Source organism: Phyllosticta citriasiana (assembly GCF_038021145.1).
Source record: "Phyllosticta citriasiana strain CBS 120426 chromosome Unknown IWZ02scaffold_13, whole genome shotgun sequence".
Lineage (NCBI taxonomy): Eukaryota > Fungi > Ascomycota > Dothideomycetes > Botryosphaeriales > Phyllostictaceae > Phyllosticta > Phyllosticta citriasiana.
In genome coordinates, this window is record NW_027117290.1 from 112,646 (window position 1) to 139,649 (window position 27,004).

Here is a 27,004-nt window from a genome sequence, read left to right on the forward strand (position 1 = left end):
AGTAGCGAATGGCACCAAGACACGCTGCTTCTTAGTCGCTGTTATGCGGTGCTAGGCAGGAGATGGGGTCTTCTTTTATACCCAGAAGAAAAGGTGAGCCAGAAAGAGTCACATGCGGTCGTGTCTTGCGCAGGTGTCAGCGGCGGCGGCGTGGCATGACTTGGCCTGGACTGTGACTCAGAGCTTCGCCTGTGACTGGCGTCTGTGCTGGCTGGGAGAGGTATAAAAGCTATTGCTTTCGAATCCTCCAGGACACCAAATCGCAAACGCTACTTCAGGCCGCAGGCAGCAAACGGGATCCCAACAGCGTCACTTCTTTTCCCTCGTTCTTCTTTCTTCCGCACTTGGCACTTTGGGTACCTCTCGTGCTGAATCCAGATATTCTAACAGTGGCAGTGCACTATAGCGACCCACCTCATTGTGATGAGACGGTGGTGGTCCACACCACCATGCGGTGCTCACGAACGACGTCGTCGGAACACGGCAAAGTGGAAATTCTAGTACGACTGCTATCCCACGGGACTGCAAGGACGCGCCATGCAAAACACACAGTCTGTAACGTCGCGGAAAGCCAGAGAGTAAACTCCTGATTCATTTTTACCTGTTCCACCGATCGGTGGGAGGCAGGACTGCTGGCAGCTCAACCTAGAGGACGAGGAAGGTGTTTTTATACAACCATAAATGGGAGCTAGGAGTCACGGCGTGGTCACAAGTCACAAGCTGCGATTCTCAGGCCCAGTCAGCCGTCAGAGCGAATGTGACTTGCAAGAAGCGTGACCTTCGAATCGTGAGCAGGCATGTGAGTGGCGCGCAGCACGGCACCTGCTCCACCCTACCCCTACCTCCCCCTGAGTCCAAGTCCAAGTTTTGAGTGTATAAGCCCGCCTTCTCCCACAGTAAGCAGGCATCAAACAAGAGCTTTTGCGAAGTCCAGCCAACAAGCATTGTTTGTCCTCCAATCGCACTCTTTTTGCGTGCGCGATTGCGCTGTTCCACTTGCTTGCTGGCCTTGCCGGCTTCTTGCGTACGGTAGACGAGATTTGGACGCGTTTAATCAATGTCTCTTGACGATGCTGGCGCGGATGCTACATTGTTTTGTTGTTGTGACATCGTGGTGGTAGATGGCATTGTCGTCGTGCGGTTCGTGAAAGACCCGGAGATCGTGAAATTAATTTGGGACTTTGGAACGGACGTAGAGCGACCGCAAACCATGTTCCGAGTCTTTTTAGCGTTTTTTAAGTCCTAGATGAGTTTTTTTTGTGTGGAAGCTGGAGCTGGAGCTGGATTCTAGGGGTTGTATACCTCACAAGATCCAGCAGAGTTCATTGATTAGTTGTAAACCACATAGTTGGGTCGGTAACCGGGATCCAGCAGTCCGAAATAAATCTCTCCTTTGTTTTTCACGTTGAGCCACAGACCGGAATCGCTGCGCAGAGAGAGAGAAAGGAGAAGCGGAGCAGGATGGGTAGGATTTTGTACTGCCCTGCTCTAAGGAGGTAGCACAGGCCAGATGGCGCAGGCCGGTCACAAGCGCAAGACGTCAGGAGGCGCGTGGAGAAGCTGGACCACATGTGGAAGTGTGGCGCTTGTGACAGCAAAGCACCAGCGCGGTGCTCTTGTGATCGCGATCCGAGCGAGACGGAAAGGGGATCAAAGCTTCTCTCTTCCAAGTCTTTATGAGTGTAAGACCAGGAGTTGCTCTGCTCTTCGAGTGCAAAGCTAATTCAAGACGTATGACTTCTTCCCGGTCCACAAGATTTCCTGACTATTCTTCTTTGTTTCTTGCGTCCATGTGACCTGAGAGTGAGGGCAAGATTTGAATCTGTCCCTTTGAGATCGGTGATGACCGATATCCTCCCCCGAAAATGGAATAGACGCTTTGCTGATGGTGGAAGTAGTCAACGAAAGGAGACGAAGGTTTGAAATCGCGAAAATGTTTGACAGGTCAACTGCTTAACTTGTCAGCGACATTTTGCGCACGGCTTCCGCAAATAGCCTTGAACTTAATCCGTGCTCCAGATATGCCCCCCAACTCTAGAGGTCTTCTGTCTGACGTTGTCATTTTCACATCTGCATTTTTTTCGGCAACAACACTTCGAGCACACGCAATTGAGCAGTCTTGGCCGTAGCACACATGCTTCATTTCCGCTATTTGCATTTTCCATTTCGCGTGACATGCCGTACAAGTCGTCATATGCTTTTTCTTCACAAATATCCATTGCCATCCATCTATGTCCAATCTCAACACATCCGGCCTTTCTGTCGGCATCGTGTCGGCTTACCGCAGAGCCTTGCGGGCAAAAGTGGGCAGGATGAAGGCGGCCTCGTGGATTTCCTTGCTGTAGTACTTGCACAGCTTCTCCTCCTCCTCGAGGGTCCAGGAGCGGACGGGCTTCTTGACGTCGCGGCTGGCGTCCTTGCAGCAGACCATGAAGCCAATCTGGCCCGACGGGTAGGTGGGGATGGTGGTGTAAGCGTACTCGGCGACGGGGAAGACCTCCTTGCAGTCCTTCTTGAGCTTGGCGATGAGCGGCATGTGGAGCCATTGGTTCTCGGCTGCAGAGGGGCGCATTGGAGGTTAACCAGCAAGCTCTTCTGAATGGTACTGGGTGGGCGGATGGCAAGTGAGATTTGGGGTGGATAATTGTACACAGTGCGTAGGATACAAGAGACAGATTGCTAGAGAGGGGCCAAAGTGGGGGCTTACAACCTTGCGTGGTGATGACACCACCCTCGCGAAGGGCATCGTTGAGCAGCTCAAAGTAGGGCTTCTGGAAGAGAGACTCGGCGGGGCCCTCCGGGTCGGAGGAGTCGGTGATGATGACGTCGAACTCGTTCTTGCGGTCCGCAAGGAACTTGAAGCCGTCGCCAACAATGGTCTGGACGTTGGGGTGCTGGAAGCCAATCGACATGCCGGGGAGGTACTTTTTGGAGAGGCGGATGACGGCCTGGTGGTGCGGTTAGCAAACAGACATGCTTGGGACAAACATTGCACCCACCTCGTCAATGTCGCACAGAATGGCCTCCTCAACGCAGTCGTGCTTGACAATCTCACGCAGGACACCACCGTCACCACCGCCAATAACAAGAACCTTCTTGGGGTTGGGGTGGGACATGAGGGCCAGGTGGGCAATCATTTCCTGGTAGCTACACTGTTCTCAGCGTTTTTCCAATCCGAATTGTTTCGGCAACATACGAGAACTCATCGCGCTCGGTGCACTGAATGACGTTGTCCAGGACGAGGACGTTGCCGTAGTCGGACGACTCGAAGATGAGGACGTCCTGGTACTTGCTCTTCTCGTGGTGGAGGACCTGGTTGACCTTCAAGGTCATGGCCTGGCCCGGCCACATGTCGGAGATCTCGCGGAACCAGCCATCTGGAAGTGGTCAGTGACAGTCGCGGCGAGGAGAGCCAGTGGAACGTTACCCTTGATGGTGGGGTGGGTGATTTCGCCGTCGCTCATTTTGGTTGGTGGGGTGGTGAAGAAGCGGAGAGACAGAGGACGACAAGAGGCAAAAGCGAGTGGCGCGAGGTAGCGAGCTGGCCGGAGGAAGATTTTGGAGGAGAGAATGGTGGTGAGTGACGGGGGGAAAGATGGAGAGCGACGAGTGTTTGCTTGGGATGCGATTTTTCTGCCGCGTGCGGCCGCTCAACGCGCGCAACCTTCTGCCCCGCCGCACCACCGCACTGCACCTCCAGACTCCCCCGCAGACAGACCAACCTTTTCCTAACTCGCCGAAACTACTCACGTCTTGGACCGTAAAAGCTCGCTGCAGCTAGCTGTTGAATGGTATGGCGTCCAGGATAGCCGCCCGTCGATACCAGGCCGCCGCCCGCATCGCCTCCAGGCCTTGCCGTTTTGCGCCAGCTCCAACTCGCATTCAGTCTTGATCCTCTGCTCCAGGACGCGTCAGACGGCTAGGAACCGGCGCCAAGGCAACGTTAGAAACCCGTGTTCGACTTCTCCGCTGACTCGGTCTATCTTGATGCAACTACTCTCAAGACATGCAGATAGGACTATTGAGTGCAACACTGAATATCGGCCAGAACGTGCGCAGATCAAACACCTCTCGCCGCGAAATGTCTCCGTTTCCCTTCTGAGTGGTTAGAAAATTCACTCGAAAATCCTCCACACGAGCTCCGCAACTGGCGCTCTTGGTCCACAGAAGGCAACTCGAATATCCATGCAGACTTTCTTCCCTGCTCCGCGCTCCCGACATCCGCCTGCGATCGGGAATATGATGGCAAAACTCCAACCAAATCTGCCTTTGCCATGTTTAATTATAGACTTGCCGGGTTCCCTTTACAGTCAATTCAACCAAGCATTAGTCGCAGCCACAGCTGACTCGTGAGGATCGAGTTTTTCCTTGATGGTATCTCAATTAATTCACTGCCAACCTCGAACATGATTGGCGTAGAGCACTCACCGCTCCGGAATAATTAATTAACCCGCTCCCCTCTGTACTGCTGGCGGCGAATTCACCACGAGAAGGAAAAGCGCCTGACACCCCAAAGCCCCCTCTTTACTACCTCCCTAATCGGCTCGTTCAACTCGGAATCAAATATGAGAATCCAGACCCCGAACATTTCAGAGGCGCGCACATCTGACAAAAACGAGTTTGGAGAATGCGCAGGTCATAGACAAGATAAATTTTTCCTTCTCGTGGAAAATGTGGGCATCTCTCAGAGAATTCCCAGCATCATCCAGGCTAGGTGGCCGAGTGGTCTAAGGCGCTACGTTTAGGTGCTAGCCTTTAAAGGCTAGGATGTGGACCGTAGTGGGAAACCGCGTGCGTTCGAATCGCACCCTAGTCATCACTTCTTTTTGCTTTTCTCGCAAACATCGAATTGAAAGCCTCACGTCTCTTTTGCCTCTCCGAGAGGCAGCGAGCTGCCATATCGACAAGCCAGCCTCCTGTGAAGAACGCCTTGCAAGTTTGCAGCCTGAAGTCGTGGAACACACTTCGGGAATGTCGTGGCACTGTCAGCTATGGCCCCCAAGTTAGCGACAGGCACTGGGGAGCAGGCTGAGAAAGCAGTCACCGACAGCCAGTGGCTTTCGAAGCGATGATTTCCCAAGATAGTACCACAACGATACGGAATGCTTGCAAATGTCGAACGCGATCGGTAGTCATCGCAGCATCAGGCTAAAGAAGATGGCGGGGGCCAAGAGAGGTGCATAGTTCGGACCTTGAGTAAGCTGCTTCGCTAGATATCGCTCATTCTACTGCTCCACCAAATACACATAGGCTGCTTCCAACTTAGGGAAACGCTGATCAAGCCTTTAAACCCTTCGCTGTCTTCTCTGTTGTGCGGTTCGCGCGGAGGATACCTCGCAAGCCATCGACCCAGCTCCTCCCCAGATACGGACATTGGCCATGGCGCAAGGAGATGATGTGGAACTAGGCCTGCGACCGACTAGCAGCGATGGATGCAACTCAAATTAGGCCCAGGATCAGCCTCTCCCAATCTACAACAGCCAAGCCGATTCGAAAGAAGATCAGTCCCTCGACGACTCTGAGGTTGATAAGTGCGGCATTTGCGGCCGCATACAAGACTCGGGGCTTGAGCCAGACGTGCGGTTGTTCGATTTCGTCAAGCCCTGCGATGGAAGAAACCACGAACTGAAGACGACATCCTACAGATTACTCTCCGATTGGATCCAGGATATAGAAGAACCACAAGTTCAGGATCTATCAACTTCAGGAGACACTCCAGGCAACGACATCCCACCAATCGTGATTGTACATGGAAAGGACGTTTTGAGCCGTCTAGAAAAGCATCTTCGGTATCGCAAAGAGCCAGAAGAGGCAATTCAAAGAGTTCGCAGACTGATCGGCTCTCCTCCGAAAAGAATCGATACTCGACGCACAGGAGAAGAAGATCTCTACATGAGCTGGATTAGAATGTCGAATTCAGAAGAGAAGCAGGAACTCAAAGTTCCTTTTACCGAACAACAGCTTATGGCTCGTTTCCTTTGGAAAAAGGAGAAGAAACAGGAGTCGGGAAGGGAAAAGGAACCAGACAGAAGAAAGATGCTGGTACGCAGAATGAGGAAGGGAAGTAATAAAAACGTCAACTTTCTTCACGCTTTGGGTGAGCAACTTTGGTTTTGTCAGACGCCTGCCACTCTGGTAGTCGCTCACACAGGGCTTGTGCGAACACGATTTCTGCACTGAATATGAGCAGCGATTTGCATCTACATTGACAACGACGCAACGTCTCACAGCTGAAGTGTCAACACTCAGTCCTCAGACTATGTCTGGCGCAAGTCTCGCCCGATTCGTCCGAGAGAAAATTCGTCAGCTTGCCCTGGACGATGGGTACGAAGTTCTCACAGTGCTTGAGGAAGAATTTGGGGACATGGACAAGGCTATGGATCCCTCAGGAAAGCCTCGTCGTCGTGAATTCACCAGGACTATGGGTATCCCAGGAACTGGAGCTGAAGGAATGATATTGCACCAAAGGTTGGACCGGATGAAGCAGAACATGGGACGTTGGCGACAGCACATTCTTTCCAGGCACAATCTTCAACGGCAAATAGCTCGGATTTCAAAAGTCACCGCCTCTTCAGAGGGTCCAAAAAGCATGCCTACGCCGAATGGAGGAACCACGCAGAGCCTCCAAGAGACCGCCATCGATTTCTACTCTAAGCTTCAAGGCACTCTGCGCCATTTTAAGTCGACTTTTTCTGCAATGGCAGGAACCATGAGTATCCTAGAGAGCGACAGAGCAATCATTCAGGCTGAGGAGGTGACTACACTGACTCGATTAGCCTTCTTCTTTATACCATTGACGTACGCTTCAGGGATATTCGGCATGAACGTCAAAGTAAGTCGTTCTCGAATTTTCCACGTAAAAGTTCACCCAGCTAACCAACACTCAGGAGCTGGCCGATGCAGACATGTCGACTTGGATCATTACTTCAGCTTGCCTCCTCTTGGCCTGCTACTCTATCCTTCGCCCTATTGCCCTGATTTACACCCTTTTCGCCGGGCTATACTACGCAACCTTGCCAATTTGGATCATTCCCTTGATCATTTACATTTTGCGTGAAGGGTTGAAGACGTCATCAGTTCTTTTCTATTGTATGGAATGGGGTTACTAGATTTTTCATGAGGTTTAGCTTGGGACCATTGACTGTCAGTATCTGGTTCAGCGCTGGCTTTGGATTCGCTATTGCGTTTCGCCGATCCTTTACCCCTTTGTATGTTGAGCCTTAGTCTACTTGTGATGAACCATGCGACATATCCAATTGCGACCGTTCGTATGGGTCTGAGATTCTTTTTGCTATTTTCTTACTTTCGGATACGCAACAAACCCATAAAAAACCCAAGGCTGTCACGTCTGTTTTGTATAACTTGGAAAGTGGGTGGGATGCGACATCGACACGCCAACCACTTCCAAATCTGCAAGTCGGCGTCAATTTCCTAGATCTGCAGAAACGTGGCGGCAATGCAGTGGTACTGAAAATCATTGCCCTTTTCCAGCAACAGGCGCTGAATGGACGGATGAGTGCAACATCCGCTGCATTCAGCCCGGCGCAGCGGCGTCGCCCCGCTCTATTCTCTAGCCATTTTCACAGCACCTTCTCTATCGTGTATGGAGATGAGGTTTGTGTGCTGCAGGCGGAGTGTCACCTTTGGTGGGTAGTTGGCCTGTTTCATTTGACGCGTCTTCGCACTCATCTTCTCCTAGACAGAAGCATAGATCGTCACAATTCTGCCCCTCTTCACTCGTTGGAAATAGTAAGACTTCGATAGGATGTGATCGGACTAGGCCTACGATCGCGACTGAATGATCGACCAACTTGAGCAGCGACCGCGAATCCATTGTCGAAAACCAAGGCGACTTTATCCGAATGAACAGAGGAACATCAACAAATGAAGGCTAGCCGCCTGAAATCGCAGGCATCACGTCAACAATGCTGTTGTACGGTCAGCGATGGCCCTCAAGTCGGCAACAGGGGCTGAGTAAGGGAAAAGATAAGTGCTGCAGGCCTTACATGCAGCCTGTCGGAGCGGCATCATCTTTTCCTCTGTTGCATTCCGAAGTTTGTTTCTTATGCCCATCGACTGAAGCCTTTGCCATTGCAGGAAGTCGGATATGAGTCCAGAAAACGACCTTGAATTAGGCCTGCAGGATCAAAGCAATGCCGAGCCTGATCTGGATGAAGCACAAAATCAGTCTATCGGCGATTCGACACATTCAAACCAGGATTAGTCAGACCAGAACCAAACAGACCAGGGTCAAGCATATCAGGGCTGTGCAGACCACTAATCCATTTCCATCAACTCTTGGGCCGACGATTATCGTGACGTGAGTGGTACAGGAGATCCAGAGGTCATTCGGAGTAGACAGAATTGGCACGACTCGGGACGCAGATCACAACGAGCACAATCGAGCGGACCATGGTCCCGAAGGAGAAACTGGAATCAGCAACGATGATTTTGGAAACGCGCCAGATGTTTCCTCCGTGGAAGAGGCACAATTCTACGTCTTTGATTACAACAGGACCATTGATGGGCACCACAAGATGGACGTAAAAACACACAAGGACTCCCATTCATTCGCAGAGAGTCTCAAAGGACAAAGACTTTTATACGTGTTAGAGGGTAGGAAGCATAACTCTGTGCAGGTCCTCATCGTCTCAATTTCACACGCAAAAGGAATTGACTCTGTGGGAATTCTCGAAGACTATCTCGTTCTTCGCGAAGCCCCAAAGCAATTCATTGCGGTTTAAAGATCACTCTTGAGTGGATGTAAGTACGGAGTGTTGGACCCGCAGACTAACACGTTTTTCTCCACCAATTGTATGCAGAAGCATTACCTTATGACGTTCATAGACGACTACTTCTTTCAAATAAACGAGATATTGGATATCGTAGCCTTACAGTTGTCCCCTTGAGTTTAGGGATTGCACCTCTGGGAATTAAGCCTTCAAAAATTGTTGAATTCGGCCTGGAGCACAGGGCTTACTGTCTGCGGACTTACCAAACTGTGTTGCTCATTCACATTATATTTGATGAGCTCCCGCGAGGTTTTCACCGTTCTTCTCACCGTGATCCAAGGAGGTTGGGGATTACGAGGCTCACACCCCAATCCTTATGGCCGATCTGGCTTGTTTCGATCTTCGAGCGGTGTCTGGTCCGAACGTCATGCGAGTTCTTCAATTACAGCTCTGTCGAATTGCAATGAAGGATGAGCACGAAGTTTTCAAGGCTATCGACCATCAACTCGAAGTGGCCGACTACAACATGAGTTTTCGATGCCGGATACGGGACTCTATGCTGCAATGGCAGTGGTTTACATGTACTCCCGAAATCGTTTTCACAATCAGCTTTCCCTGTGCTTGGAGGCCATGCAGTATCCACTACTGGAGCAGAGCATCAAAGAATCCCAGGTCAAGTCCAATCCCACGCTAGACAGTGTTCAGCGTCATTTCGAGTCCACCGTCCCCGCTCTCATTGGAGTAATGAGCATCATCGAAAGTCGTAAAGCCATAAAGCAAGCGGAAGAAGTTACGAAACTTACGCAACTAGCTTTTTTCTTCATTCCTCTAAATTTTGTGGCAGACATTTTTGGCATGAATTTCGAGGTATGTGAACAAAAAAACCGTGTCCGACTGTTTTGCTCACCTTTCCAGGGATTGCCAAGTTCTGGTACTTGGACCTGGGCCGTAACCTCAGTTCGTTTGCTTGTGGCTACGTACCTGATCTCACACTATTGAAAAGCTCGGGAATTCATTTTCTTGAGCGGTCTCTCTTTTGAACTGTACTCGATTTGGCACAGTTTCCGGCAATGGATACGGTACAGATTTCTACAAATTATGCACATACTTGGGCTTGCGTAAAAAGCTGTTTGAGGCTTTCTTCCGACATTCCTTGAGCATTTAATCAGTAAGTCCATTCATGATACTTTTCCCGTCTCTCTTGCCGTCAGATGGAGGAGTTGCAGCATTTGCATGCACGCAAGAAAAAAACTGACTCAGATCTGGCAAAAGGAAAGATTGTCGCCTGCATGCGCACGTACTCAACGCTATCCTGGAGTCGGTCCAACTTTCTAAGCGGCTGCTTCCGTTTTGTCAGAAGAAGGAACGGAGTTGTTGGTAGGGCCCACAGGCCTGATCTCGGCGTTTCAATTGTACGAGCGAGCAATCTCTCTCATCTCACTTGCTAAGCAAGCAACTCACTTCAACACCACGCACCACTCCCCTACGGAATGAACAACAATTGACACTGATCCATCCGGTAAAGGCTTAAATTGAGAGTGAACGAGATCGCATCGTGGAGAAGGGCCACAAAAGCGGGACAATTGGATCCGCCCAACGACCGATGTGGGGCCCCGCACGCGGGGCTCCCATGAGCACCACACTGGTTCACGGACCGGATTACCGCGCGCGCGCTCGCTTGGGCCATCAGCTCGCCCATTAGTTTCTCCGTCGAATCATCTTTCCGCCTACCTGTTCCACGATAGCCTGTTTGAGGCAAGATCACCCAAGCACGTCCGGTCCACCATTCTGGCAGACCAGAAATAGCAGCCAAGCCCTCTACCCGGTCACTTCATACAGCGCCGCCAAGTCGGTTGGGGACGATGAACGTGTTGGATGTTTGCCTGATGTCTTTCGAGGACGCCGGTCCTTGTGGAGGCCGCAACTTGGCGGGAGGGAATGGAAGACGAAAGAGGCGCTGTGGATACGGCAGTGGAGGATTATTGTAGGCCGCCGCGGCGACTCCTTGTAGGGCGAGTGAGTAGGACAATGTCTGTATAAACTGGACTGCGGCTCTCCTAGTTCCTGCTTCAGCAAGTGCGGCGTTCATCAATCATTCACTCCCAGGTTTTGGTCCACTGCGCTTCAGCCGCAGTTCCACACTTTGCTCACTCGATCTGCCCTATCCAGTCATTGAGCTTTCAAACAGAAACATGAGGTCCCCAATCAACCTCTCCCTCTCGCTCCTCCCACTCCTGACCACCCCTATCCTTTCTGCACAGCCCTACTCAACATGGATGGCCGCCTCCTTCTTGGTCAAGGGTGTCGAGAAAGACCTGGGCTATGAGCAAGCAGTGCTGTACCGCGGCCTTGACAAGGTGCACACAGCAACAGGCAATGACACCTACTCGACGTACATTCAGTCTCAGCTCGAGGGGCTGGTCAACGACGACGGTTCGTTTGCGGAATGGCCCCCGGAGAAGGAGTCATTGGACGATTTCCGTATGGGAACTATTTATCTACTTCTTTGGGAAAAAACGGGCGAAGAGAAGTGGAAGGTTGCGGCCGACACGTGGAGGGACAGGCTGAACATTCAACCAAGAAACGAAGAGGGAGGCTTTTGGCACCGTGATCCAGACTACCCGAATCAGATGGTGGGTCATATCCCTTTCACTTCTTTGTTTTGCTTTGACTTCCTCTTTTCGAAAAAGAAAGAGCCAGAAAAAAACTTTCTCAATTTTCGTTGTTTGGCTTGAAACACGTCTGACAAACTGCAGTGGCTCGATGGCCTCTACATGGCGCTGCCTTTCTACGTGCACCACACGCGCCTCTTTGCGCCGACCAACGCCACTGCTTTGCTGGATGTTCACAAACAATTCACTCTGATCCACAAGCACGTCTACAACGAGACCACACGTCTCCTGTACCACGGCTACGACGGCTCCGAGCCCGCGTCATCCAGGCGCAACTGGAGCGACCCCGAAACCGGCGCGAGTCCCTACGTCTGGAGCCGCGCGCTGGGCTGGTGGACCATGGCGGCCGTCGACGTCCTCGAGGAGCTCGACACGCTGCTTGCCAACTCTTCGGCGACCGGTGAGATGCAGCAAGTCAAGACCAACGCTGCGGATCTCAAGGCCCAGTTCCAAGACATCATGGGCGGCGTCATTGATGTCCAGCGCATCGGAAACACGTCCGACACTGGCAATGGTTGGCTGCTTTTGCTCGACCCCGAGCTCGCTGAGCGCGAGGGCAATTATATCGAGAGCAGCGGCTCCGCCATGTTTGTCTACTCTCTGCTCAAGGGATCCCGTTTGAACTACTTCTCTGGCGAGCTGGCGCAGCGCGCAAAATCTGCCGGTACGAAGGGCTACCAGGGGTTGGTGCAGAACTTTGTCAAGGCGAATGCGACTGGCGGGTACCTGAACTGGGAGGGAACTGTCGAAGTGGGTAGCTTAAAGGGCGACGCGAGCTATGAGTACTACACGACTGTGCCTGTCGTCGAGAATGACTTAAAGGGAGCCGGTCCCTTCATTCTGGCCAGTCTGGAGTACGAGGGATTGTAGAGTAGGGATGTGTTTGATGTCAACACTTCGTATTCGAATGCAGATCTTCTAGAAGGAACATCGGGCCCGCAGTCGAACTGGTGACACGCTAGGCGCAGTCTTCAATCGAGTCTTGGTCCAAAGATTTCTGACGCACGGAACTGCAGTCGCCAGTAAGTAGATCAGTTCAGGTTCAGATCGCTCGAACAATCCCGGTCCAACTTGACCACGCGCATGAATGCTCCTTGTGCTCGTTCATCTCTGCCTTGAGTCTCTTGCGTAGAAACTCCACTGCGAAGTTTTGCTGAGCCAAGGGAGTCGCTAGAAGAGTGGAGATCACCTACCGCCGTTCTGGAGCAACAATAGTTCCTGTCCAACGGACGAAACGGACTGTTACTTGCGTGCACTGAAGACATTGTGGATTGGGTAATTTGGCAAGAACAGGCTGTGGGGCAGAACTGCCCACTAGGTAGCTAAAAGCTCGACCACCTCAACATAATGACAATTGCGTAAATGCATTGTTTTGACTTGTTTACATGCTCTCACATTGCTAGAGGAGAGTAAAACAAAAGGCAAAAGGTGATGTTGAGAGGTGTGGGACTCGAACCCACGAAGGTTACCCAACTAGTAATCTAGAGGATATCCATTAGATCGGAACTTTCTATTCAAGAAGATGCCCTGAAACTAGCGCCATAACCACTCGGCCAACCTCCCCGTAATTCTTATTTGAATTACCATGACTTAATTATAGTGATTTCATTATATATAACTAATTAATTAATTAATTAATTAATTAATTAATTATTTATTTTACGTATTACTAGAGCTATAGGTTTAATTAATTAATTAATTAATTAATTAATTAATTATTTTACGTCTTACTAGAGCTATAGGCTATCTAAGATAGAGCTATCTATAGGGGATCCTATATACGTTTATAAGGTAAGTAGGGATACCTAGCTAAAGAATCTTATATAATAAGGCGTAATTCTTAGTATAATATTAGTATAGGGTAGGTATAGATAGATAGTTTATCTAGGCTCTTTTTAGGTAAGGGGGGGCTAAGGACTAGCCTTCCTACTATTATCTAAGTAGATAGGTAGTATAGAGTAAGAGTAAGGAAAGGAAGAGGGATAGGGAGAAGGTATATATAGAAAAGTAAATATAGTATAGGGTAGTAGGTAAGGTAGATTATATATATACTCTACTATAGCGTTCTAGTACTATCCCTAATAGTACTATTCTTAGTTAGCGTTATATAATACCTTTCTTAGCACCTATAAAGGTAAAAAAAGCGGGTAAGGTTTTTAACTAGTAGTATCTATCTTCTAGCTAACTAGCATAGTTAGCTAATACTTATTATAGAAAATAAAGAATACTTAAGAACCTAGGTTTAATCTATATTAATGTTACTTATAATTTAATCTAGCCTAGTTACTACTATTAGATAACTATACATTAACATTATAACTAATAATAGGGCTCTATATGCCGCCCTAGCCTAGGTATACTATATAGATGAATAGCATTAAGCCCTTACCTTACTACTAAACGGTTATCTAATTATTATTAGGAGTAGGAGGGTTTAGCTAGAGTAGTTACGGAGTAGTTATCTAAGTTATATTAACGCCTTTCTAATCTAGAGGGCTAGGGTCTTAGTAGAGACTCTATATAAGGTAGAGGAGGGATATAAGCCTAGAGGGTATTAGGTAGATTATGGATAAAGGGGTCCCTTCCTAGATTATCTTTAGTTAGAGGGGTTCTAGGGTAGTATCTACGGGAACTATAAGTAGAGGGATTATAGAGCTTGTTATTTACTCTACTAATAGAGCTTAGAATAGATTCTCTCTTCTTCTTTTTACTCTTCTTTTCCCTTAGTCTACTCTTTATATATACTATACCCTAGTAGAAACCTTCGTCCGATATATAAATTTAAGTATAAATTATTAACTAATGTCTCCTTAGAATAGCTCTCTATAGGGTATAGAGGCTATATTCCTACTATTATTATTATATGCCTAAAGTACTTCCTATATTACTTCTTTCCTAGTAGAGCTATAGAGTAGGTAGTTACTAATAAGATGTTATAGTATTTATTAGGTAGTATTATTATAGCTATAGTTATCCTAGGCTATCTTACTAAACCGTAATAGGTAGGCTTTAAAGTAGCTATAGTTTAGTTTTAATTAGAAGTAGGCTAATACTTCTAGTTATCTATACTTAGGGAGTTAGATAGACATCCTTAGTATAGATAGGAAGTTATATATATATAACCTCTAGAATAGTATTATCTATGCTTCCTAGTATTATATAGTATATACTATCTATTCTATTATAGTTCTTTATCGTACGCGCATTCTAAGGAAGGTAGTACTTAAGTAGTTATTCTCTAGGGTTAGCTTAGTAGCCTCCTTTATAAGGGCGTCTACTTATAGGTTTCCTCTAATCCCTATATAGCCTAGGGCCTATAAGAAGGTAAGACTACCTTATCTAGCTATAATTAAGTGGCCTATATCTATAGCTTAAAGTTATAGTTCTTAACCTAGTAGGTTAGATAGGGTTTAGAGGCAGTATAGTATAGCTTAGTTATCTATATATACTATAATCCGTCGTCCTAGCTATTTCTAGGTAGCTAACTCTATAGCCCTTATAAGTGCCTCTAGTTCTCTATTATATATGAGCTAGTATAGTCTAGTATTTCCTCTATATCTTACTACTACTCTTATACTATCTTATTAGGTATTATATACTATAATTCCTATACCTACTCTATTTTCTTTTAGGATAGATAAAGCGTTAGAGTATAGAATAACTACCTAAGTTATATATCCTATACGTCTAATATATACTTAGGCTTCTTATTCCTTTAGGAGGTAGCTAATCTTAACTTTATATAAAGTAGTCTTTTTCTATAGGGGAAAGGAACTATGTTTAATTAGGCTTTTAGTACCTATTACTAGGTCCGAAATTATGCTCTAGATATATTTAAGTTATATCTATCATCCTAGTATGTTCTCTTATTTAAACTTATTAATAATTATACGTACTAGGTGTTAGTAACTAAGCTTAAAGAGTTATATAGCGTACACTTAAAGTAATATATTACGCCTTAGATAGGGGGGGAGAAGTCCTACTTTAATTTCTATAGGGGTAATTAGGGAGGTCTAAAAGGCTCCTAGGATTTAGCGTAGTCTATTATTTTAAAGTGTTTATCTAAGTATCTTAGAGCTACTAACTTACTAGAAAACTAGGGACCTATAATCTACTACACTTTATATATAAGCTAGGTATAGTTATTAGATAGTAGTAGGGGATAGTCTATATTATATATTAGCTAGCCGCATAAGCCTACTAAGTAATTACTTTACTTAGGCGTTCTAAATTATCGTATACTACTAGAATAATAGGTATATATTAAACTATATCCTAAGCTATTAGATGAGTTACTTTAGCTATACTATATAGTCTCCTAGGAGTATAATTATAGCTTACTTAGCCTCGTCTAAGCTTATAAAATAGATAAGGTCTATTTTATCTTTATTAAAATTAACGGCATATTAGGTTCTAAGTAAGAAAAGCTAGTTAGCTTCCTACTAGAGGATCTACGCATTTTTCTTCTAGCTCGTTAAGGAGATTATAATTAAAACATTATTAATATATAAGAGGAATTAGACTAGGTAAGAGGAAAAGAGTTTTCGTATATAAATAAGAAATAGGATTAGTAAGACTAGGCTTCCCTAGGGGATTCCTAAAACTATTAGATAAAGGTCCTCTTATTAGCTATTAAAGGAGATCTAGAGTTATTACCTACTAGTAAATGTCTTTACCTATACTAGGAGGGAGGTAGGGAGCCTAATTTCCCCTATTACATATAAGAGCTAGTTATAGGCTATATGATTAAAGGCACCTTATACGTTAAGGAATAGGGTTAATATCTTACGCTATGCCCTCCTCTCATCTTAGATAATATATATAAGGATTATTACTATATTAATTACTAACTTCTATAGTTATCTACCTATTTAGGATAGGTATAGGAGGTAGGTAGCTTCTATAAGCACTCTAAGATGTTTTACTATAATGTATTTAAGGACTTTTCCTAGGTAGTTAAGTAGGGAGATAACTCTATATACTTTTAGGTCTACGTAATTAGGTTTCCCTAGCTTCTTAAGTATTATACCTACTACTTCTCTCTAGTATTCTAGGTAATATCTATACGTAAAGAAGGTTTAGTATATCTAGGTAAATTTTTTAGGATGAGCGTTATACGCCTTAGTAATCATCTTCTAGTAGATCTAGTCTAGCCTAGGGGTAGTGCCTTTAATCTTATAAGAGTAGGCATACTATACTTTCTTATCTATAAGGGAGGGCTAGTCCTATAGCCCTTTCTTATAGTTTATCTAGTTACGTAGGGGAACGTATAGTAGTAGGAGGAAGAGTTTCTAATAGAAGGCGGTATACTTACTATTATATAATGATTAGAGTTAATCTTAAAGGTTACGTATCTAGGGGATTCGCTTAGATTAGGTTACTTTCGTATATACTATTACCTTATAGATAGACTAGGGTGTTTCTTTTATAAGGAAGTTATTCTAGTACTCTTATTTTACCTACTTAATAGCTATGTTATATGTATTCCATGCTTATATATATATAACTTAGTCGTAACGTGCCCTACGCCTTACTTATACGGCGGTTATCCTTAAGGCCGTAAGGAGTAGGGACTACTATAGTTTTTATTACTATCTAGGGGTTACCTATAGGATGCTATATTTAGCTACTATCTCTATTACCTTTATAAGGCGTCGTCTAAGTTAGTCTAGGTCCTCTTATAAGGTCCTACTAGAGAGTATATATTATACCCTATTAGGAAGGGCTTAGACGAGTAGACTTATAATCTTATTTAACTCTTCTTAGACGATTTACCTATACTAGGCCTAGTTAGCCTTTTTAATATTAAACTATAGTAGTAGTATTAGTATATCTTAAAACTCGTCGTACGTAATAGTAAAGAGAATAGCGTTATAGTTAGATAGGGGGTTCTCTTATACCTACTAGTCGATCACTTAAGTAGTAACTATTAGAGTATATAGGGAGAGGTTAATAACCGTTTCTCTTTCTATCCCTATATAAAAGAAGGTACCTACTCTAGGTTAGTTTTAGAGTTTAAGGCAGTTTTCCTTAATCTATTCGTATAGAGCTTCTACTTTATGAGATTAGGGGGAGAGTAGGTCCTATATTAGATAGTATTCGTTAAAGTCCCCTATATAGATTATTAGTATAGTAGGGGGGCTATACTTAATAACTCTTTCTATTATATATAGGGAGGATAGGGTACCTTATTCCGCCTTATTATAGATATTAACTACGCGGATAGTATCTTCTCTATAGGTTAAATCTATAGTAAGGTAGTTAGGGCTAGGGAAGATATCCGGGTAAGGATTTACCTAGATATAGGTAAGGGATTTATTTAGGTAGAGCATTATCTAAGGACGTAAGCCCTATAGGAAGGTTAGGAGAATTTATATTATAGAGGGGTAGGAGATTAATTATATATTAGCTATATTATCTTATAGTATCGTCTATAGTTTCTAGATAAATATTAGGTAGATACCTAATTAGAGAGTATCCTAGAGTGCCGCTTCTATAGCCTAGGCATTCTAGTTTAAGTTAACTTATATAACTTTAAGGTTACCTAATATATACGCTAGGGGGATGTCTTTATTAGATAGTAGGGATAGTTTAGGTCCTAGGAGTAATAAGTACCGTTATAGTTACTATACTTTAGTACTATATAGGCATATATTATGTCTCTCTTTATATAGTATTTATAGTTATGCTTCTCTATTACGTAGGGGCTAGTATATAGTAAGCATTTAGTCCTATTACGATACCTTAAGGAGCTATAGCTAAATTCTTAATACTTTATATACTACACGTTAGGAGTAATTCTAAGGAGTTTTATAACCCTTATACTTACTCCTATAAGGTAGAATAGCTTTAAGATAGCTATCTCTACTTCTTTTACTATATAAAAGGCTATAACGACTAACCCTACTTTCTAGGTAGTCCTCCTTTCGGCCGAAGTAAGCTAGTATAGTGTTCTAATAATAGAAAGGCTAGGGTTAAAGGTATAGACCTCTTCTATAATAAATTATCTAATATTAAGCAGGTATAGGTCTTCTAGAGGGATACTATAGGTAATAACCTTATACTAGGTTTAGTTCTCCTAGACTATAGTATCTAGGAATAGGTAAGTAAAGAGGTCCTTATAGGAGGTAAGGAATTTAGAGTTATACTAGGGTAAGCTAGTAAGTAGGATGTTACCCTTCTCTATATATATTACTATTAACATAATAGGGCTAGATATACCTACGTTCTTAAAAGCGTTATTAATGTTATTTCGTATAGAAAGAGGGTTAAAGTCTAGAAAGGGACTCTACTTCTAGATAATAACCTATATATCCTATAGGGTCTTTTAGGGAGTAGTAGCTAGCTTTATAGTTATCTTTAGGTAGGGAGTTATTATATATAGTTTCCTAGTAGTAGTTACTTTCTAGGCTTAGGTTACGTATAAAGGGTTAGCTAGGGTTATAGGAAGGATAACTAGCTTTTATAGCTAGTAAACTTTTACTCCTAGTATATAGGTAGTATTTTTAAGGGAGTAAACTTAAGTAGTAAGAACTAATAACGTATTACCTATACGACCTATCTTAGTATAATCCCGTAGGACGTTACTAAGGTTATAGAGTCTTTACTTTTTACTTATATTATACGTAAGGTTTATTACGTATAGGATGTAAGAGAGAGCTACATTAATTACCTCCTAGGTAGTATTAAAGTTTAGATAAAATCTAACCCTAGTCCTTTTTTCTTAGTAGGTAGGGTTAGGTTTAGAAGTATCTACTAGGATAGTTCTCTTTAGCCTAGTATACTATTTCTAGACTAGGCCTAGTATAATAAGTAGTAGGGATAATAGGGGGATAGGGCTTATAGAAGCGTCCTAATCTATTTCCTTAGGTTTATTAGCTAGTTAAGTTAGTAGTAAGTTAGATAGTATAGGGATATCCTAGTCTATTTCCTTAGGTTTATTAGTAAGTTAAGTAGGTAGTAGGCTAGGCGGTATAGGGGTATCCTAGATTTTATAGTTACGGCCGTCTAGTAGAAGGGAAACTAGTTTAGGTAGGGCCTCCCTCTAGGGGGTAGGTATAGGTATACTCATAGTACGATACTTTAGAGGGTAGGTTTTTACTTTCTAACTTTAGTTATATACGTACGATTCTACGCTATAGAGTTATAGTAGGTATGGTAATTTTTAATTTTTTAAAAATTTTATATATAGTAATAACTTATTAACGCATAGGCTTTTTCTAAGAAGTAGTAGCTAAACTAAAGAAGAGTATATACTAGAGCTATAGGCTATCTAAGACGGAGCTATCTATAGGGGATACTATATACATTTATAAGGTAAGTAGAAATGCCTAGCTAAAGAGTCTTATATAATAAAGTATAATTCTTAGTATAGTATTAGTATAGGGTTATTATATTAATTAATTAATTAATTAATTAATTATTTTACGTCTTACTAGAGCTATAGGCTATCTAATTAATTAATTAATTAATTAATTATTTTATGTCTTACTAGAGCTATAGGCTATCTAAGATAGAGCTATCTATAGGGGATACTACGTACGTTTATAAGGTAAGTAGGGATGCCTAGCTAAAGAATCTCATATAATAAAGTATAATTCTTAGTATAATGTTAGTATAGGGTTATTATAGATAGATAGTTTATCTAGGCTCTTTTTAGGTAAGGGGGGGCTAAGAACTAGCCTTCCTACTATTATCTAAGTAGATAGGTAGTATAAAGTAAGAGTAATAAAAGGAAGGGGAGTAGGAAGAAGGTATATATAGAAAAGTAAATATAGTATAGGGTAGTAGGTAAGGTAGATTATATATACGCTCTACTATAGCGTTCTAGTACTATCTCTAATAGCATAATTTTAGGGTAACCTAACATTTATACTAGAGGGATAGCTTTATTAGATAATAGGGATAGTTTAGGTCCTAGGAGTAATAAGTACTATTATAGTTACTATACTTTAACGCTATATAGGCATATTTTATGCCTCTCTTTATATAGTAGTTATAGTCGTGCTTTTCTATAGTATAGAGGCTAGTATATAGTAAGTATTTAGTCCTATTACGATACCTAGAGGAGCTATAGCTAAATTCTTAATACTTTATATACTATACGTCTAGAGTAATCCTAAGGAGTTTTATAACCCTTATACTTACTCCTATAAGATAGAATAGCTTTAAGATAGCTATCTCTACCTCTTTTACTATACGGAAGGCTATAATAACTAACCCTACTTTTTAGGTAGCCCTCCTTTTAGCTAAAGTAAGCTAGTATAGAGTTCTAATAACTAAAAGACTAGGATTAAAGGTATAGACCTCTTCTATAATAAATTATCTAATATTAAGTAAGTGTAGGTCTTTAAGAGGGATGCTATAGGTAATAACCTTATACTAGGTTTAGTTCTCCTAGACTATAGCATCTAGGAATAGGTAAGTAAAGAGGTCCTTATAGGAGGTAAGGAATTTAGAGTCATACTAGGGTAAGCTAGTAAGTAGGATGTTACCCTTCTCTATACGTATTACTATTAATATAATAGGGCTAGATATGCCTACGTTCTTAAAGGCGTTATTAATATTATTTCATACGGAGAGAGGGTTAAAGTCTAGGAAGGAACTTTACTACTAGATAATAACCTACTTATCCTATAGGGTCTTTTAGGGAGTAGTAGCTAGCTTTATAGTTATCTTTAGATAAGGAGTTATTATATATAGTTTTCTAGTAGTAGTTACTTTCTAGGCTTAGGTTACGTACGATGGTTTAGCTAGGTTTATAGGAAGGATAACCGGCTTTTATAGCTAGTAAACTTTTACTCCTAGTATATAAGTAGTATTTTTAAGGGAGTAAACTTATATAGTAAGAACTAATAACGTATTACCTACGCGACCTATCTTAGTATAATCCTATAGGACGTTACTAAGGTTATAGAGTCTTTACTTTTTACTTATATTATACGTAAGGTTTATTATATATAGGATATAAGAGAGTACTACATTAATTACCTCCTAGGTAGTATTAAAGTTTAGATGAAATCTAAACCTAGTCCTTTTTCCTTAGTAGGTAGGGTTAGGTTTAGAGGTATCTACTAGGATAGTTCTCTTTAGTATAGTATACTATTTCTTAATTAGGCCTAGTACGATAAGTAGTAGGGATAATAGGGGGAGAGGGCTTATAGAGAAATCCTAGTCTATTTCCTTAGGTTTATTAGCTAGTTAAGTAGGTAGTAGGTCGGATAGTATAGGGGTATCCTAGTCTATTTCCTTAGGTTTATTAGTAAGTTAAGTAGGTAGTAGGCTAGGTAGTATAGGGGTATTATTAGAGGCCTAAGAATAAGTCTAGACTATTCTAGACTCTTCTAGACCTCTTCTATTACTAAGAACTTATTCCTACGGGTTCTTTTAGATTCTAGCCCTTATTCTAGATTGTCTTATTACTAAGGCCTAGAATCTTCTAGTCTAGATTAATTAGAAATCGTCTTCTATTAATAGAAGAACCTATTACTAATTACCTAGAGATAGAACTCTCTAGAATCTATAGGTTCTTCTATATAAACACCCTTAGGTAGCCTACTAGTTAGTCCTTTAAGGAAGTTCTCTTATAGTAAAGAATCTACTATATTCTCTACTATAAACTATCTACTATACGGTATATAATAAAGATATTACTTATCTATATAGAATACCACTAATAGGTTATGAGCCTAGCTAATAGTAATCTATAGATTACTATATAGCTTGCCTTATAATTTATAAGTAGGATTTTACTTCCTTTCCTACTTATAAGAAAGAATATACTATTCTTTCTATACTAGACCGCTCTTATAAGTAAGGCTTAGTAAGACTATCTCGGTAGATAGCTATTAAGCTAAACTTATAAAGAAGTCTAGGGAAAGCCTACTTATTTATATAAGTAAGGTATTTTTTAGGGTAAGGACTAGTATTCTAAGCCCTATCCTTAGGCTCTTAGCCTATCGAATTTTTCCTAGGACCGTCGGGCCTATATCTACCTAGGATTTTATTCTAGAACCTTCTAGTAGTCTAGAATAACCTTATTTACTATTACGGTTTCTAACTATTTACATTCTTAGATGGATCCTACGGTTAAAGTATTAGGCTTAAAGTGCTAATTCTCCGTATATACTTACTTAGATTAGTACTTTAATCCTACTATCGTAAGACTAGCTTACTACGACTAATTATTACTATAAAAAGGAGTTAACTTATGTGTCTACGTCTTAATCTCCTAACATTTAATTAGTTATTAATAGACGATGAAGTAGTAGTAGCTAGATAATTAGGCCGCCTAGTAGGCGGCCTTATAGTAATAGTAGTAAGATAATTAGGCCGCCTAGTAGGCAGCCTTATAGTAGTAGTAGTAGGGGTTACCCCTAGATAAGTAGGCCTACCTTATAGAATAGGTGTACTAATAGTAGTAGGAAGCGCTCTACGCGTAATAGTAGAACTAGTAGCTATACTACTAACTAACCGCCGGTCTATTAGATCCTAACGTTATTTAGTTACTATAGTAATAGATGGCCTACTAGGCTAATAAGAAGGAGCGTAAATACTAAGTAGGTAAACTAACTAAGATCTTACTAGAGATGCCTATTTATAAGAGCGATAGGGACGGGCTAGACGTATAGATAGATATAGTTTATAATAAGATAAGCCTAGACTATACTAACTACATGCTAAAGACTTAGTTATTTACTATCTAGGCTAAACTTAGTAGTAAAGCCGCCTACTAAATAACGCCCTAGTTTAAATAATATAGAGATGATCCTAGCGTGACCTTTAAGTAACTACTTACGTACCTAGAGCTAATCTATAGCGATCCTTACTAAGTAGTAAACGCATAACGCTAGATATATATATTATGCTAGTAGGGAGCACCGTTCTAGGAGTTTTTTACTAAGTTTAATCGGGTCTTATAGTTAGCTAGGGGTAATAAGTAGCTAGATTTAGCTAAGATTAGCCTCCTAGAGAACGCGCTAAGCCGTAAACTATTAGCCTAGATAGTAGGGTTAGCCTTAGGAGGAGAGTCTTAGGACTAGTATATAGCCCTTCTTACCTAAGTTAGTAATTCTATAGAGAGACTTAGAAATAATAATAGCGGCACGCGTAATAGTAGTTACTAGGCTAATAGCCGATTCCGTAAAGGTAGGTTAATAGGTTAGGCCCCTAGTAGTACTATAATAACACCGTAAGAACGGTTAAATTAAATAAGTACTACCCCTAAGGCTATAGAATAGGAGCCTTCTAGTCTAGCCTACTTAGCCGTCTAGCGTGCTAAGTAGGTATTAGACGTAGAAGTAAGCTAATAATATATATCTAAGCTCTATCTATGTTATAGTAGTAATACTTACTTTATTAGTAAGTACCTATATAAGCCTACTTATCCTTCCTAGGCTATAGTAGTCTAGCTATTACTAGAGGATGAGACTAAAGATATTAAGGAGCCTAAATTAGGAAATAAGGAACTCTAGCTATAGTTATAGTCTAGAGTAAAGTTATAAACTAGAGGAGGTTAAATAGTAGGATTATAGTCTATTAGCATAAGGCTAAGTAGTATATAAGGAGTAAATCCCTACTAGTATTAGTGCTAGTTAATTAAGCATCCTATACTAGAACTCTTATTAATTTAGGGAGTAAACTATATATAATAGTAACCTCCTAGTTCGTAATATACATAAACCTCCTAGTCTATAAAATTATACCTATACTAATACTTAGACTAAAGAGCTTAGGATAGTTAGTAAAGATAGTAATAGAGTTTATACTTAATTTAGGAGGATACTTAAGGATAATCCTTACCTACGTAGTACCCTAACTCCCTAATAGTATTAAGTTACTAATAGGAGTACTATAGCTCTACTAAGAGAGGGTCCTACTAGACCTATTAGCTAGGAGCCTTATATTTAAAGATACCGGCCTAATAGTATAGGAGGAGGGAAGATTAGAGGTTAAGGATAGAGTCTACTTTACTTAGGCTATCTCTACCCTAGTATACTAACTACTTACCTAATTAGTAGCTAAATAGTAGAAAGGATACGTATTTACGGTAAGTCTTACTAATATTAATAAGGCCTTAGTAATAAAGCTAGTTATTAGTAGTAATAAGATCTATTACTATCTACCTAAGTAGATTAGTAATAAGTACTTACTATTATTTAATAAGGCTCTCGCGGATTTACTCCCTCCTAACTAACTAGGAATTAACTATAAGATTAAGCTAAATAAGCTACCTAATAGGAAGGACCTAGACCCCCCCTAGGGACTACTATATAGAATAAGCTATAAGGAGTTACTCATCCTATATAAGACGTTATATAAGCTCCTAGAGAAGGAGTTTATACGTATAAGTAGCTCTCTAGCTACGGCTCTAGTACTATTTATAAAAAAACCTAGTAGAGGATTAAGGTTTTATTACGATTACTAAGCTCTTAACACCCTAATAAGGAAGGACTATTATCTACTCCTACTAATTACGGAAATGTTAGCCTAGATTAGATGAGCGCGCTAGTTTACTAAGCTAGATATAGTCTTAGCCTTCTACTACATTTATATTACTAAAGGAGATAAATAGCTAATAGCCTTCCGTACCTAATTTAGACTATTTAAGTAGTTAGTAATGCTATTTAGTCTTACTAACGCTCCTAGTACCTTTTAATAGTATATTAACTAGGTACTAAGAGAGTTCCTAGATAATTACGCTTTAGCCTATATTAATAATATTCTAATCTTTATAGAGGGATCCTAGAAGGAGCATTACTACTAGGTTAAGATAGTAATAGATTACTTACTTATAGCGGGCCTCTATATTAATATTAGGAAGTATGAGTTTAAGGTCTAATTAATAAAATACCTTAGCTATATTATTAAGGCCGGATAAGGAGTATATATAGACCTATCTAAGGTTAAGGTAGTAAAGAACTAGGCTAGACTAACTACTATTAAGGCTATATAAGGCTTCTTAGGCTTTACTAACTTTTATTATCGTTTTATTAGTAGTTTCTTAGAGATTATAGAACCTCTTATTAGGCTTACGCGAAAAAATAAGGAGTTTAGATGGGATAATAAGACTAAGAGCGTGTTTAAGAGGTTAAAGCTAGCATTTATTAAGGCGCCTATACTAATATAGTTTAATCTAGAAAGAGAGACGGTATTAGTAATAGACTTATTAGGTTACGCTACTAGGGGAGTCCTTTACTAATGTAATAATTAGGGAGTCCTCTAGCTAACCGCCTTCTACTTAAGAAAGAGTAATATATATAAAGTGAACTATAAGATCTATAATAAGGAGCTCCTAGTAATTATAAAGGTACTAGACGAATAGGATTACCTATTAAGGAGTATTAGTAACTTTACTATCTAGATAGACTATAAAAACTTAGAGTACTTCATAACTAGTAAGCGACTAAATAAGTATTAAGTCTACTAGGTAGAGAAGCTTAGCTAGTATAACTTTATAATAGCGTACATCCTAGGGAAGGATAATGCTTAACTAGATATACTATTATAAAGAGAGTAAGACCTATCTACTAACGCGGATGATAGCTACTTAAAGTACTACTTTACCTAAATACTTAAGTTATTACCTACCGGCCTTATAATAATAAAGGCTAGTTAAGAAGAAGAACTAGTAGAGGAGGATGCTCTATAGGCGTACCCTATTATATTAGGCGGCGATAATACTAGGGGTAAATAGATAACTAATATATAGAGAGAGTTAGTAGGAGAGGATAGAGCTTACTAGGCCCTAAAAATAGCGGTACTTAGTAGGAGTAGAATAATACTAGCGGAGCTCTCCCTTAGTAAGATATTAATATCTAACTTAATAGTAGATAATAAGGGTAACCTTTATTAGTATAGTCGCTTATAGGTGCTAGATTCTAAACCCCTATAAACTAGTATCCTCTAGATAATACATAACTCTCTAGAGGTAATCTACCCTAGTAATAATAAGATAGTATCCTAGCTCTACCGTCTTAAGTTATTTTAGCTAAACTATAACATATAGGTAAAGTAATTTAGGCGTAATTATAACGTCTATAGAGTGACTAAATTCTAGAGAGACTATAAGTAAGGACTACTCTAACTACTCCCGGTCCTAAATTAATAGTAGTAAGAGGTATCTATAGATTTTATAGGCCCTCTTATAGCTAGTAAGGGGAATACCTATATACTAGTCATTATAGATAGGCTATTAAAAGGTATAATCCTAGAACCCTATTATAACCTAATAGCTAAAGCTATAGTAGTATTATTCCTACGAACGTACTACTAGCGCTATAGGTTACCTAATACTATTACGTTAGACTAGGGCCCGTAGTTCATAAGTCTTTTATAGGAATGTATCTATAAACTATTAAATATTTAGCGGCGTCTCTTAATAGGTTACTACCTAGAGATAGACGGTTAGACTAAGAGAGTAAATACGGAGGTAGAGTAGATATTAGCCGTGTTAGTTAACTAAGCGTAGGATGACTAGGCTAACTACTTACTAGTTATTAAGTTCACGTTAAATAATAGGATGTTAGCTACTATAGGCCTTAGCCCGTTCTTCTTATTATATGGTTATTACACTAACCCCTTATAAATAAGACTCTTAGA

The 27,004-nt window shown here is 41.5% G+C and overlaps 3 protein-coding genes and 2 non-coding genes across 5 annotated transcripts; 3 read left to right on the forward strand and 2 right to left on the reverse strand.

The window, feature by feature from the left end:
• Positions 1-2,278: 2,278 nt before the first annotated feature.
• IWZ02DRAFT_383966 (putative spermidine synthase) lies at positions 2,279-3,464 on the reverse strand (the record flags this gene model as incomplete). Its single annotated transcript, XM_066765304.1, has 5 exons — positions 2,279-2,556; positions 2,708-2,948; positions 3,000-3,147; positions 3,197-3,377; positions 3,428-3,464. The coding sequence occupies 5 exons, from the start codon at positions 3,462-3,464 to the stop codon at positions 2,279-2,281; spliced, it is 885 nt and encodes a 294-aa protein (XP_066619520.1).
• A 1,244-nt stretch (positions 3,465-4,708) lies between these two features.
• Positions 4,709-4,816, forward strand: IWZ02DRAFT_t98. Its single transcript has one exon. It is a non-coding gene; the product is annotated as a tRNA-Leu (tRNA).
• Positions 4,817-5,944: 1,128 nt separating this feature from the next.
• Positions 5,945-7,165, forward strand: IWZ02DRAFT_65276 (uncharacterized protein). The gene is made up of 2 exons (XM_066771014.1): positions 5,945-6,832; positions 6,888-7,165. The coding sequence occupies exons 1-2, from the start codon at positions 6,260-6,262 to the stop codon at positions 7,107-7,109; spliced, it is 795 nt and encodes a 264-aa protein (XP_066619521.1). The 5' UTR covers positions 5,945-6,259; the 3' UTR covers positions 7,110-7,165.
• Positions 7,166-10,678: 3,513 nt separating this feature from the next.
• Positions 10,679-12,355, forward strand: IWZ02DRAFT_65299 (cell wall glycosyl hydrolase YteR). Its single transcript, XM_066771016.1, has 2 exons — positions 10,679-11,365; positions 11,489-12,355. Exons 1-2 carry the CDS (start codon positions 10,925-10,927, stop codon positions 12,272-12,274), a joined length of 1,227 nt encoding a protein of 408 aa, XP_066619522.1. The 5' UTR covers positions 10,679-10,924; the 3' UTR covers positions 12,275-12,355.
• A 484-nt stretch (positions 12,356-12,839) lies between these two features.
• IWZ02DRAFT_t103 lies at positions 12,840-12,967 on the reverse strand. The gene has a single exon. It is a non-coding gene; the product is annotated as a tRNA-Leu (tRNA).
• Between the last annotated feature and the right edge of the window lie 14,037 nt (positions 12,968-27,004).

What these genes read in the sequence shown, in the direction of transcription:
- IWZ02DRAFT_65276 (XM_066771014.1), top strand. Translation starts at nt 6,260, where the DNA reads ATGTCTGGCGCAAGTCTCGCCCGATTCGTCCGAGAGAAAATTCGTCAG. An exon ending in TATTCGGCATGAACGTCAAA is followed by an intron (nt 6,833 to 6,887) that starts GTAAGTCGTTCT and finishes ACCAACACTCAG; the next exon opens with GAGCTGGCCGATGCAGACAT.
- IWZ02DRAFT_65299 (XM_066771016.1), top strand. Translation starts at nt 10,925, where the DNA reads ATGAGGTCCCCAATCAACCTCTCCCTCTCGCTCCTCCCACTCCTGACC. An exon ending in CAGACTACCCGAATCAGATG is followed by an intron (nt 11,366 to 11,488) that starts GTGGGTCATATC and finishes GACAAACTGCAG; the next exon opens with TGGCTCGATGGCCTCTACAT.